Source organism: Mixophyes fleayi, chromosome 5, assembly GCF_038048845.1.
Source record: "Mixophyes fleayi isolate aMixFle1 chromosome 5, aMixFle1.hap1, whole genome shotgun sequence".
NCBI classification, from domain to species: Eukaryota; Metazoa; Chordata; class Amphibia; order Anura; family Limnodynastidae; genus Mixophyes; species Mixophyes fleayi.
The window spans coordinates 95,595,572-95,607,592 of record NC_134406.1 but is presented as its reverse complement, the minus strand read 5'-3'; the positions used below and the strand labels follow the sequence as shown (position 1 = coordinate 95,607,592).

General features: G+C 41.6%; 1 protein-coding gene across 1 annotated transcript in view; it reads left to right on the top strand.

Moving 5' to 3' along the window:
- The window catches only part of VPS41 (VPS41 subunit of HOPS complex), a 199,865-nt gene that overhangs the window by 182,760 nt on the left and 5,084 nt on the right, over positions 1-12,021 (top strand). The window contains exons 27-28 of the mRNA XM_075212579.1: positions 1,728-1,772; positions 4,741-4,823. Coding sequence (XP_075068680.1) covers positions 1,728-1,772; positions 4,741-4,823 — 128 coding nt within the window. The remainder of the gene's footprint in view (positions 1-1,727; positions 1,773-4,740; positions 4,824-12,021) is intronic.

Below are 12,021 nucleotides of genomic sequence, written 5' to 3'. Positions count from 1 at the left end.
ATTGTTTGTCCTTGTACGGCGCTACGGATACTTTGTGGTGCCCTATAAATAAAAATTAATAATAATCTTGATTACTGCAAACTTCTCCTTACCGGCCTCCCCCTCACCCACTTCGCCCCCTCTCAGGTCTGTACTCAATGCTGCTTCAAGACTTGTCTTCCTCTCCCGCCGCTCCTCTTCTGCCTCCCCTTTCTGCCTTGCTTTACACTGGCTCCCCTTCCCCTATGGAATTCTTTTAAAACTGCTTACCCTTACCTACTAGGCTCTCTCCCACTCCACTGCCCCATACATCTCCAACCTCTTCCCCGTTCACACGCCATTCAGTTCCCTGCAATCGGCCAATGACCCTCGCCTCTTTTCCACTCTGATCACCTCATCCCACTCCAGAATCCAAGATTTTTCCCGGGCTGCGCCCCTCCACTGGATCGACCTGCCATGCTCCATTCGACTGTCCCATAATTTGTGCCCCTTTAAACGTGCACTTTAAACTCATCTGTTCCTCAAAGAATACCACCCTTACACCTGACCTTCTCTCCATACTTGATCTCCTCACCTCTCATCCGCTGTCCCGCTACCCGGTCTTTTTGCAATTATCCACTCTGACTCCCCATTGTGCCTCTTGTCTGTTTACCCTCCCTTACGGATGTAAGCTCTTGCGAGCAGGGCCCTCTTCCTTCCTCTCTCTAACTTTTCTTCTCCAACTCCACTGTGCTAGCTATGTTTAGAGCTATTGTAGTACTAGTATTTTTGTTCACTGTTCTGTACTGTATTAGCACTATCTGTTTCTGTACAGCACTACGAAAATTTTGTGCCACCCTTTAAATGAAGATTAATAATAATTACTTGTATAACACCTCTTCTCCCAGTTATTGTAGGAGAAATTGTCATGTCTTTGTGTAACAGTATAGCGAAGCAGCAGCAATTATTTACCTTTATTCCTGCTGAGTTTCTGATCTTTTTGGATAAAATATCTGTATTATCTGTTGCTTCTGTATCATGTAACAAAAACAAACTTTTTAATCCACCATAACTCCTGGGAAGCAAGTAGGATCATTTGGCATTCATCATAAACGTTTCCAAATGTCAGAGTTTTCTATAACTAGCCCATTTGGCTAGTAATAGAAAACTCCACACATTGAGTTTTTCCTATTCACTTCAATTGGATAGAAACACTATTGAAAAGAATGAGCGCATTGAAATGAATGACATTAGTACCTAGTGTGTTAAACTTTGCTGGTGAATTCTCATTTTTTAATGATCCACAACGCAAACTCACACAGGCACAACTGTGAATTCAAATGTGTATGGACACACAGAATAGAATGGGGTATTTTTTTTCATGCCTTAAGAGCTCTCCCCGTGTGTTTAGTTTATTTATTTTACTAACTTCATAACTACACATCAGGACCATTACAAATGTAGCCTCTGTAGTCCTTCTTCTGTTGTGTTACCGGGGTCTCTACCATGTCAATTCAAAACAAATGTTCGTTTTCTTTCACACCCTGCTTGTCACAAGACACATGTCCCCACTTGGTGTCCATTTACATTGTAACATCAAAAACCCTTTTTACTGTTGCACTACACTAGTGCCATCATAACCAACCAAGTTGAGCAGACATTCAGAGCTGCAGAACAGGTAACAAAATAACCTTTTCCCCATCTATAGCATTCTCTCAGTTTCATTTTAATGTCATTTATCATAATCGTTTCCTTTGTTTTTCTTGCAGAAGGCAATATTTGTGAATATTGTATGTCACCAATACTTCCAACAGGTACTGCTTTTCTTGTATTATTAAAGTTTACCAGTACATTATCACTATTGTATGCCCATTTTTTTGCTCTAAATGAGACAAAATAAGTGTTAGAATTTTTATGGGTCTGATGTTAAATCCATATGTGAGCATGTTATTTAATGGATGGGGCATTGAGCTTGCCCCCTCCACTTTGACTTATCTGTCTTTACAATAGTCTAAATTAACATTTTATAGACTATTTAGTATGTATGGAGATAAATAGTGTAGCAAAAATATATAAACTCAGAAATAGTCAGATTTTAGCTTTTAGTACTAAAAATGTGCATACAACTGAATATTGAAATTGGATTGAATTAAATCACCGATATGCTTTACAGATTTATATTTAAAGTATTTTATGGTTCTGCATCTAAAAACTGTCCTGTAAAGCAAGGCTCTGAAACTGATTGTTAAATTTTTCAAATCTGGTAAATTTGTTTTCTTTCCATGATTTTGTTTTTAATTAGTAATGTTCTTTTTTCTAATTACTGTTGTCTACTTAGGTTATAATTGTTAATACAGACAAAATAAACAAATTGTGGATTTGTAGAAACCAAGAATAGGGAAATATTTGAAAGGTCACTGGAAAATGAACACACATAATGGATGGATATCGCATGGGATTTATATACTTCATCTTATTATACCATTGTGTAAAGGCACAGATTTCAGTACAGATGTTTATTATCTTCTCATCTTAGCAATATTATTTTGTCACTAGCAGTTGTGTATCTGTAGTAACTTTCTGGTTGGCACATTCCTAAGCTGATGGACTGTTTTGGGGCATTAGGATAAAACTTTGGGAACATGCTCTATGTAGGTATTTCTACTGGAAGCTTATTGTGATAATGTGATAATAAAATATGTAAATAATGATTGAGAATAGTTAATGCTATGTCTTTAACTTAAACACTACTAATTTCTTGTTAGATTTTTCTAGAGAAATTGATGCTATGGTGTCTGTTTAGTATACAGTCATCCATGATATACAAGGAACCTCTGCTGAGTATCCAACACACTCAGTAAAATAGACCTACGCTGTACTATTCCTCTACGGGCTTTCTCTGTCTGAACACTTACTGTACAAGGAAAAGTGTTCTGGGAACAAAGACGTAATTTTATCAAATATATGAGAATATTATAAGCAGACAGACGATAGCATTGCCATATGTGGTATCACCCAGTTGAAGGTATGTAAAGAGAAAGTTATTAAGGGCTCAGGCTCACTAGTGTTGCTACCCATGCTCTATTGACTTTATCGCATTATAAGCAGAGGATGAATAGGTAGTTATAGAGGCATTATTGATCCCTATGAATAAGCACATGTGAGTGTGAAAAAAGGTATTTCAACAAAATGGATAATGCACCATGGGCATAAGAAGTAGGGCATACACCCATCAGCCAAAACATTAAACCCACCTGTCTATTGTGTGGATCCTCCTCATGCCTCTAAAACAGCTCTCACCCATCAAGGCATAAACTCCACCAGACCTTTAAAGGTGTACTGTGGTATCTGGTAACAAGACACTGGTAGCAGATCTTTTAAGTCCTGTAAGTTGCGACGTGGGTCCTCGGTGGCTCGGACTGGTTTTTCTATTACATTCCACAGATGCTCAATTGGGTTGAGATCTAGGAAATTTGGCGGCCAAGTCAATATCTTTATCTCTTTGTCCTGTTCCTCAAACCTTTCCTGAACAACTTTTGCAGTGTGGCAGTGCAAATTATCCTGCTAAAAGAGACCACTGCCATCAGGGAATATCGTTGCCATGAAGGGGTCTACACGGTCTACAACAATGTTTAGATAAATGGTATTGTCAAAGTAACATTCACATGAATGCCAGCACCAAAGGTTTCCCAGCAGAACATTGCCCAGAGCATCATACTGCCTCCACTGGCTTGCCTGCTTTCCATTTTGCATCCTTGTGATACTTCTTCCCAAGATAAACGACACAAATGCACCTGGGTGTCCACATGAATTAAAAGAAAACATGATCAGACCAGGCCACCTTTATCCATTGCTCCGTGGTCCAGTTCTGTTGCACACATGCCCATTGTAGTTGCTTTCGGTGATGGACAGGGATCGGCATTGGGCATTCTGACCAGTCTGCACCTGCGCATCCCCATCTATAGCAAGCTGAAATACAGAGTGACACCTTCTATCATAGCTAGCATTGACTTTTTCAGCATTTTGTTCTACAGTAGCTCTTCTGTGGGATTGGAGCAGACGGTCTAACTTTCTCTCCCCACATGCATCAAGGAGCCTTGGGCGCCCATGACTCTGTTGCAGGTTTACCGGTTGTTCTTCCTTGGACCACTCTTGGTAGATACTAACCACTGCATACCAGAAACACCCCACAAGACTTGCCATTTTGAAGATTCTCTGACCCAGTCGTCTAGCCATCACAATTTGGCCCTTGTCAAAGTCATTTAGAAGCAGTAAAAATGGGCTAGAGTAAGAATCTAACACATCACCTTCAAGAACTGACCATTCACTTGCTGCCTGATATAACCCGCCACTGTAACAAGATCATCAATGTTATTCACTTCCCTTGTCAGTGGTTTTAATGTTGTGGCTGATCAGTGTATGTATTCATAGTGTTCCAAGGGGACAGTATAAAGTAGCAGTAGTTGGTGTGAATATAAGAATTGTGTAGTAGAATGAGTTAGGAAAGACAAAAGAGGATCTCTGAGATGAAAGCAGAGAAGATTGGGTAACATTAAACTATATATATATATATATATATATATATATATATATATATTAATTTTAAGTGGTGAGCTACACAATCGGGAACTGTGAAGAACATTAAATATCACCTTTGTTTTCATTAAAGTTGATATTTGTTTTTTGGAAGTGTACTTGCTTTGTGAAGAACTGCTTGCAGACCACCCACTTCACATATTACTTGTATTATTTGTAATGTTTAATTATCTGTTTGTGTTTCAGATGCTTCTAAGCCACTTGGTGTGGTGGTATTCCACTGCAGGCACATGTTCCACAGAGAGTGCCTGCCTGTTGTTGGCAACACAGTAAGCAGATCTTATAATCTACTGAAAATATTTCAAATAAGCTGATATAGGCCCAGAGAGAATCTGTGCACTTTACATAACCCCTGGGACTATATCACATACAGCACATAATATTTAATGGGAAGATTAAATCACTGTTCTATTTATTTCCATTAAGCCGTTGTGTCTAAATAACAATTCTAGTCATAATGGGTTACATACATTTATGAATGAACACATGTTGTTTGAAATACTTACTGCAGTAGTTAAACATATTCTTCTTCAGTTTATAAAAGGGTGTGTATCTTAAAAAATAAAAACGAGAGAGCATTTTAGCTGAATAATATTTTTGCCGTATATTGCGTTTGATAATTTCAGTACTTTATGTCTGCAGGCATATAGTCATTGCCAAAAGTTTTGAGAATGACACAAATATTATTTTTCACAGTCTGCTGCCTCAGTTTTTATGATGGCAATTTGCATATACTCCAAAGTGTCATGAAGAGTGATCAGATGAATTACAATTAATTTCAAAGTCTATCATTGCCAATGACGATGAACTTTATCCCAAAAACAACATTTCCACTGCACTTCAGCCCTGCCACAAATAAAACAGCTGTCATCAGGTCAGTTTTTCTCTCGTTAACGCAGGTTAGTGTGTTGATGAGGACAATGCTGGAGATCACGCTGTCATGCTGATTGAGTTAGAATAACATACTGGAAGCTTTAAAAGGAGGGTGGTACTTCAAATTATTGTTCTTGCTGTGTTAACCATGTTTACCTGCAAGAAAACACGTGCAGTCATCATTGCTTTGCACATAAAGGGCTTCACAGGCAAGGATTTTGCTGCTAGTAAAATTGCACCTAAATCAACCATTTATCGGATCATCAAGAACTTCAAGGAGAGAGATTCAATAGTTGTGAAGAAGGCTTTAGGGAGCCCAAAAGCGTCCAGCAAGCGCCAGGACTGTCTCCTAAAGTTGATTCAGCTGCAGGATCGGGGCACCACCAGTTGCATAGCTTGTTCAGGAATGGTAGCAGGCAAGTATGAGTGCATCTGCACGCAAAGTGAGGCGAAATCTTTTGGAGGATGGCCGGTGTCAAGAGGACCAGCAAAGAAGCCACTTCTCTCCAGGAAAAACATCAGGGGCAGATTGATATTCTTCAAAAGGTACAGGGATTGGACTGCTGAGGACTGAGGTAAAGTCATTTTCTCTGATGAATCCCCTTTCAGATTATTTAGGGGAATCTTGAAAAACGCTTGTCTGGAGAAGGAAAGGTTAGCGTAACCATCAGTCCTGTGTCATGCCAACAGTAAAGCATCCTGAGACCATTCATGTGTGGGGTTGCTTCTCAGTCAAGGGAGTGGGCTCACTCACAATTTTGCCTAAGAACATAGCCATGAATAAAGAATGTCACCAAAACATCCTCCAAGAGCAACTTCTCCCAACCATCCAAGAACAGTTTGGTGACAAACAATGCCTTTTCCAGCATGATGGAGCACCTTGCCATAAGGCAAAAGTGCTAACTAAGTGGCTCAGGGATCAAAACAAATTTGATTTTGGGTCCATGGCCAGGAAACTCCCCAGACCTTAATCCCATTGAGAACTTGTGGTCAATCCTCAAGAGGCAGGTGGACAAAAAAAAACCACAGATTCTGACAAACTCCAAGCATTGATTAGGCAAGAATTGGCGGCCATCAGTCAGTATGTGGCCCAGAAGTTTGATTGACAGCATGCCAGGGCAAATTGCAGAGGTCTTCAAGAAGAAGGGTCAACACTGCAAATATTGACACTGCATAAACTTAATGTAATTGTCAATAAAAGCCTTTGAAGCAACATCTGAAAAATAGGTTTAAATAAATTGAAGTAGCAAACTTTGTGAAAACCAATGCTTATGTCATTCTCAAAATTTTTGCCCGTGACTGTACAAATGTTCAGTGAATAAACATTCCCTTAAATAAGGAGGGTGGCATTAGCATCTTATCTGAGCATATTGGCAGTCTCTTAATATTAATGGACAAGTACATTTTAGCCTACAGCAGGCAGAGGCTTTTCTACCATATGAATATTGAGAATCTTACCTTAGGTGGCAGACTTCTATTGGGACTGGCAGAGGGAGAAGATACTTCACTCACCAAACCAATTTTTTTGTTGGCCAGACTGTTTGTAACTCAGCCAAATCCCCCTTGCTCCCAGCATAATTCAACTTAATAATGATGAGCATAGTAAAACATTTCCATGTTTCTTCCCATAGCTACTTTTACACATTAGTGCAACCCCAAATATTTGCACTAATAGTAATGCAATTGCCTAGTTCTCCCTAGTATATCAATACCAAATAACAATATTTTATAAAAAAAAAAGTGTAACAAAGTTACAGATTCTAGTAATAATAGTGGACTTGTTCGTTTTTTAAAACATTTTATTTTTCCATTATGATACTGTACATTCATTTGTGGGTACCTACATTTGGAAGAAGATGAGTGGAAGAGAGGTTCAAGACCATTAAGACACTTTTTGGAGGCTGAGGGCAGTGTTAGAGTTACTTTCTTTGAGTATAACATTCAAGCATTATTAACCAGATATATTACACCTTGACAAAATTTGGCTGCAAAATTTGGTGTGTTTTGCCGATACAATTTATTTTAAATGTTCACTATTCTACTCGAATGACACCACGCAACAGAATTAATAGACCGCCATTATCTAGCTGTATTCATAACCTAGAAACCTGGATTGTCGAAACAAAGTCAGAAGTCAAATATTGAATGTCTGCTTCACATTGACACTCAGTTTTGCCATAATTTCCCTCATCATGTGTCAGTGACAGCCCTGGTATAACTATGTCTATGCACACATGGAGCCAACAATGCAATATCAGTGCATAAAGTGAGTCAGCAATAGAATATTGGTATGCACAGGGGCACACAGCTACTAGTAAGAGGGGAAGTAAAAAAAAACAAAAAAAAACCTCTTTGGAAGAAACGATTAAAGAAGAACTCCAACTAATATTTTTTAAGATACAAACCTCCCCTTCAAAGTGACAGAACCATGGCAACACATGTTCAAAACCCCTGCAGATTCTGAAGTACTCACACCTGTAATTGTCTGTTTTTTTTCAGGGCTTGACATCGGTTGTAGTTTATATGAATAAGCGTGCTGATAACACTTATTGGCAAAAAAAAAAGAAGCTAAACTAGATTTAACGAGCCCCTGGCGCACAGTGAGCTCTTAGCCACACTGGTTCTATTTATAATGTGGGGATTTCCCACAGCCGCTGAGTTCAGGCACATGTGGTCTGCAATTATGGCAGAGGTCCCATGCTGCAGTTTACCCTACTACAATGCCACCAGCCTGGTTGGCAGAGCAGAGTATAGTGCTGGTAATAGTAAAATCGACACCCACACATTTTGTTCCCCTGATTTTGCTAGTGCCACCAAAGGCTGGCTGCACAAGGTATAGTTTAGCTGCTTGGAGAGGCACACATTTTTTTTTATTTTTTTTTATTTTTTTATCTTTTAAAAAAATTTTACGGGGTTTTTTTTTTTTTGTTTTAAATATTGTATTGGTATTGTTGGTTTCAGTTTAATGCTTTATGTGGACTTTGCAACCTGTTACTTACAATGTCGACATTGTAACCTTCTCGACCTAATGCACATGTTGACCTTTTAACTGTGTCAACATTCTGGCAACATTATGGTGTCAACATTCTGAATGTCAACATTTAATTGTTGACATATTGTACCCAATCCAAAATTAGCACCATTGTAAAAATACATGCTCTTAAACGCTTATAAGTAAATGTTAGACTATCATTATCTTTTATTTATAAGGCGCCACCAAAGTTCTGCAGCATTACACATGAAATTTGCAGTAGTATACAATGCACATACAGCAGCAATCCAAACTATGTATAATGATGCTTAAAATATTCTGTAATGAGTAACATTGCAAATAGTTTATTTGGATAATGGTTATCAGCCTCTAATATACTTTTGCTTGTCAATTTCCAATATTGTTAGAATGAATGCACCCAAAATAACATCATAGTTGTTTATTGTCCAGCAATGGAGTCACTATTGAGGGAGTAAAGAATTCTACCGAAAGTGGACTTATCTGCCTGCTAGGTGGGCAAGGATGTGATAACACAAATCACGTTTGGTGGGATGACCAATTAAAATAATAATACATCTTTCCTCACCAACTTGACAGGAATAGCACCAAAAGTCAGACCCACCTTTTCTTGTCATACCACCCCTCAGCATCTCCCAGGGGGAAGCTATGAAAAGTAGATAAATAACATCGGTTATTTAAAATGAGAAAAGCTAAACTAAAGCAGTTGATTCAATTTAAATACTCACCTACTTTAGATAAGCTATCATGGCATGTTTACAGTTGCCTGGTCAGAAAATACAAGTCAAATGAACAGATAAATAGCTCAGTAATCGTAAAGGCATATTCATAAACCAGCAACATGTGAATGCTAGATTATTCATCCTGAAATGTGTATGTAATTTGGAGTACTGAAAAAAGCACACCAGTCAATTGACAAATATTTTAGCATTGTAGTTGTAAAATTTAATTAAGCTAGCACAGTGGTTCCCAAACTTTTGCAGTTCGCGGCACCCTTAGAGTCTCCAAATTTTTTCAAGGCACCCCTCTAAAATAATTATTGAGCAGTCCTGTTTTAGAAGTAGTTGGGTCAAAAAAATGTAATAAGTATTTAGGTCAGGACAGAAATACTTATTTAGTTGTAGGCAAAAATGCCCCCTCTGCATCCAGACACTCTGCCCTCAGGCACTCTGCCCCCTCTGCATCCAGACACACTGCCCCCTCTGCAACCAGACACACTGCCCTCTCTCACATTGCCCCCTCTGCCCTCTGTCACGCTGTCCCCCCTCCTCTGCTCTCTGTCACGCTGTCCCCCCTCCTCTGCTCTCTGTCACGCTGTCCCCCCTCCTCTGCTCTCTGTCACGCTGTCCCCCCTCCTCTGCTCTCTGTCACGCTGTCCCCCCCTCCTCTGCCCTCTCTCACGATGCCCCCCCTCCTCTGCTCTCTGTCACGCTGCCCCCCTCCTCTGCCCTCTGTCACGCTGCCCCCCTCCTCTGCCCTCTGTCACGCTGTCCCCCCTCCTCTGCCCTCTGTCACGCTGTCCCCCCTCCTCTGCCCTCTGTCACGCTGTCCCCCCTCCTCTGCCCTCTGTCACGCTGTCCCCCCTCCTCTGCCCTCTGTCACGATGCCCCCCCTCCTCTGCCCTCTGTCACGCTGTCCCTCCTCCTCTGCCCTCTGTCACGCTGTCCCTCCTCCTCTGCCCTCTGTCACGCTGTCCCTCCTCCTCTGCCCTCTGTCACGCTGTCCCCCCTCCTCTGCCCTCTGTCACGCTGTCCCCCCTCCTCTGCCCTCTGTCACGCTGTCCCCCCTCCTCTGCCCTCTGTCACGCTGTCCCCCCTCCTCTGCCCTCTGTCACGCTGTCCCCCCTCCTCTGCCCTCTGTCACGCTGTCCCCCCTCCTCTGCCCTCTGTCACGCTGTCCCCCCTCCTCTGCCCTCTGTCACGCTGTCCCCTCTGCCCTCTGTCACGCTGTCCCCCCTCCTCTGCCCTCTGTCACGCTGTCCCCCCTCCTCTGCCCTCTGTCACGCTGTCCCCCCTCCTCTGCCCTCTGTCACGCTGTCCCCCCTCCTCTGCCCTCTGTCACGCTGTCCCCCCTCCTCTGCCCTCTGTCACGCTGTCCCCCCTCCTCTGCCCTCTGTCACGCTGTCCCCCCTCCTCTGCCCTCTGTCACGCTGCCCCCCCTCCTCTGCCCTCTCTCACGATGCCCCCCCTCCTCTGCCCTCTCTCACGATGCCCCCCCCCTCTGCCCCTCTCACGCTGTCCCCCTCCTCTGCCCCTCTCACGCTGTGTACCCCTCCACTGCCCCTCTCACGCTGTCCCCCCTCCACTGCCCCTCTCACGATGTCCCCCCTCCACTGCCCCTCTCACGATGTCCCCCCTCCACTGCCCCTCTCACGATGTCCCCCCTCCACTGCCCCTCTCACGATGTCCCCCCTCCACTGCCCCTCTCACGATGTCCCCCCTCCACTGCCCCTCTCACGATGTCCAGCCATAGAAAAAAACAAAGAGCACATAAACTTACCAATCCGCGCGGCGCCGGGACCCAGCAGCCTTCTCTCTCCCGCAGCGGTCACTGAATATCGATGTCAGTAACAAGCTTCGGGAGAGAGGAGTCTGCCGGGTCCTGGCGCCGAGCGGATTGGTAAGTTTATGTGCTCTTTGTTTTTTTCTATGGCTGGCTCGTGGCACCCCAGTGACAGCGCCGCGGCACCCCTGGGAACCGCCGAGCTAGCATTCATTTTCAAGAATTCATTGAACTGCTATTAGATACTAGTTATAGAAATTACAGCATACATTATTCTAGGAGCATTGTGATACACATAGGTGCAATATAGCATATCTGCTTTAATATAATTCTGCAAACCTATGGCACTGTGCTTTATTTAAGGCCTTAAGCAGAACTATCTTTAGAATACATACTAAACATATAATAGAATTAAATATAACTGAACTTTTTTTTTTTATTAGAGTTTTGTTCTAATGCTTCTCCTATTTAGTATGATAGTTGTTGGAGCTGTCAGTCACAGACTAAATTTGTTCTTAGACAGCAAAGGCAAAAGGTACACCTGCATATTCTACAACACAAGGTAACAAAATTACTAACGGATGTGGAGGACTGTATATAGCCATATTTCTCTATATAAATGGCCATAACTGGCAGGTACCACAATCTACTTACTCTCATGTGGCCACATTTTACAATATGGGGGGCATTTGACAGTATGTTGTAAAATGTGAATAGATAACTCAAAGCACTTTCTGCCATATTCTTTCGGTAGCTATGCCAAAATGCAGGGTACTAACGTAACTAAATAGAATAAGTACATTACTTTACACCCCATTTGCCCAATTTTTAGGTTGAGAAGACGTATCAAATTAGATATATACTTTTCACAGATGAAAATTAGTCAAAAATGTCAGTTCAGTATCTGAATTGGAATATTATTATTTCTTTTTCCTAGCAGAAAAATACAACATAATTTAATTTCACCTCCTTATTCCTGATGCAAATGGAGTAACTGAAAGCATGCTGTTACTAAACATTTATTAATATATACAGTATAAACTTGTATGAAATCAATCACTTGTGTCCCGAGCTTGTATGAC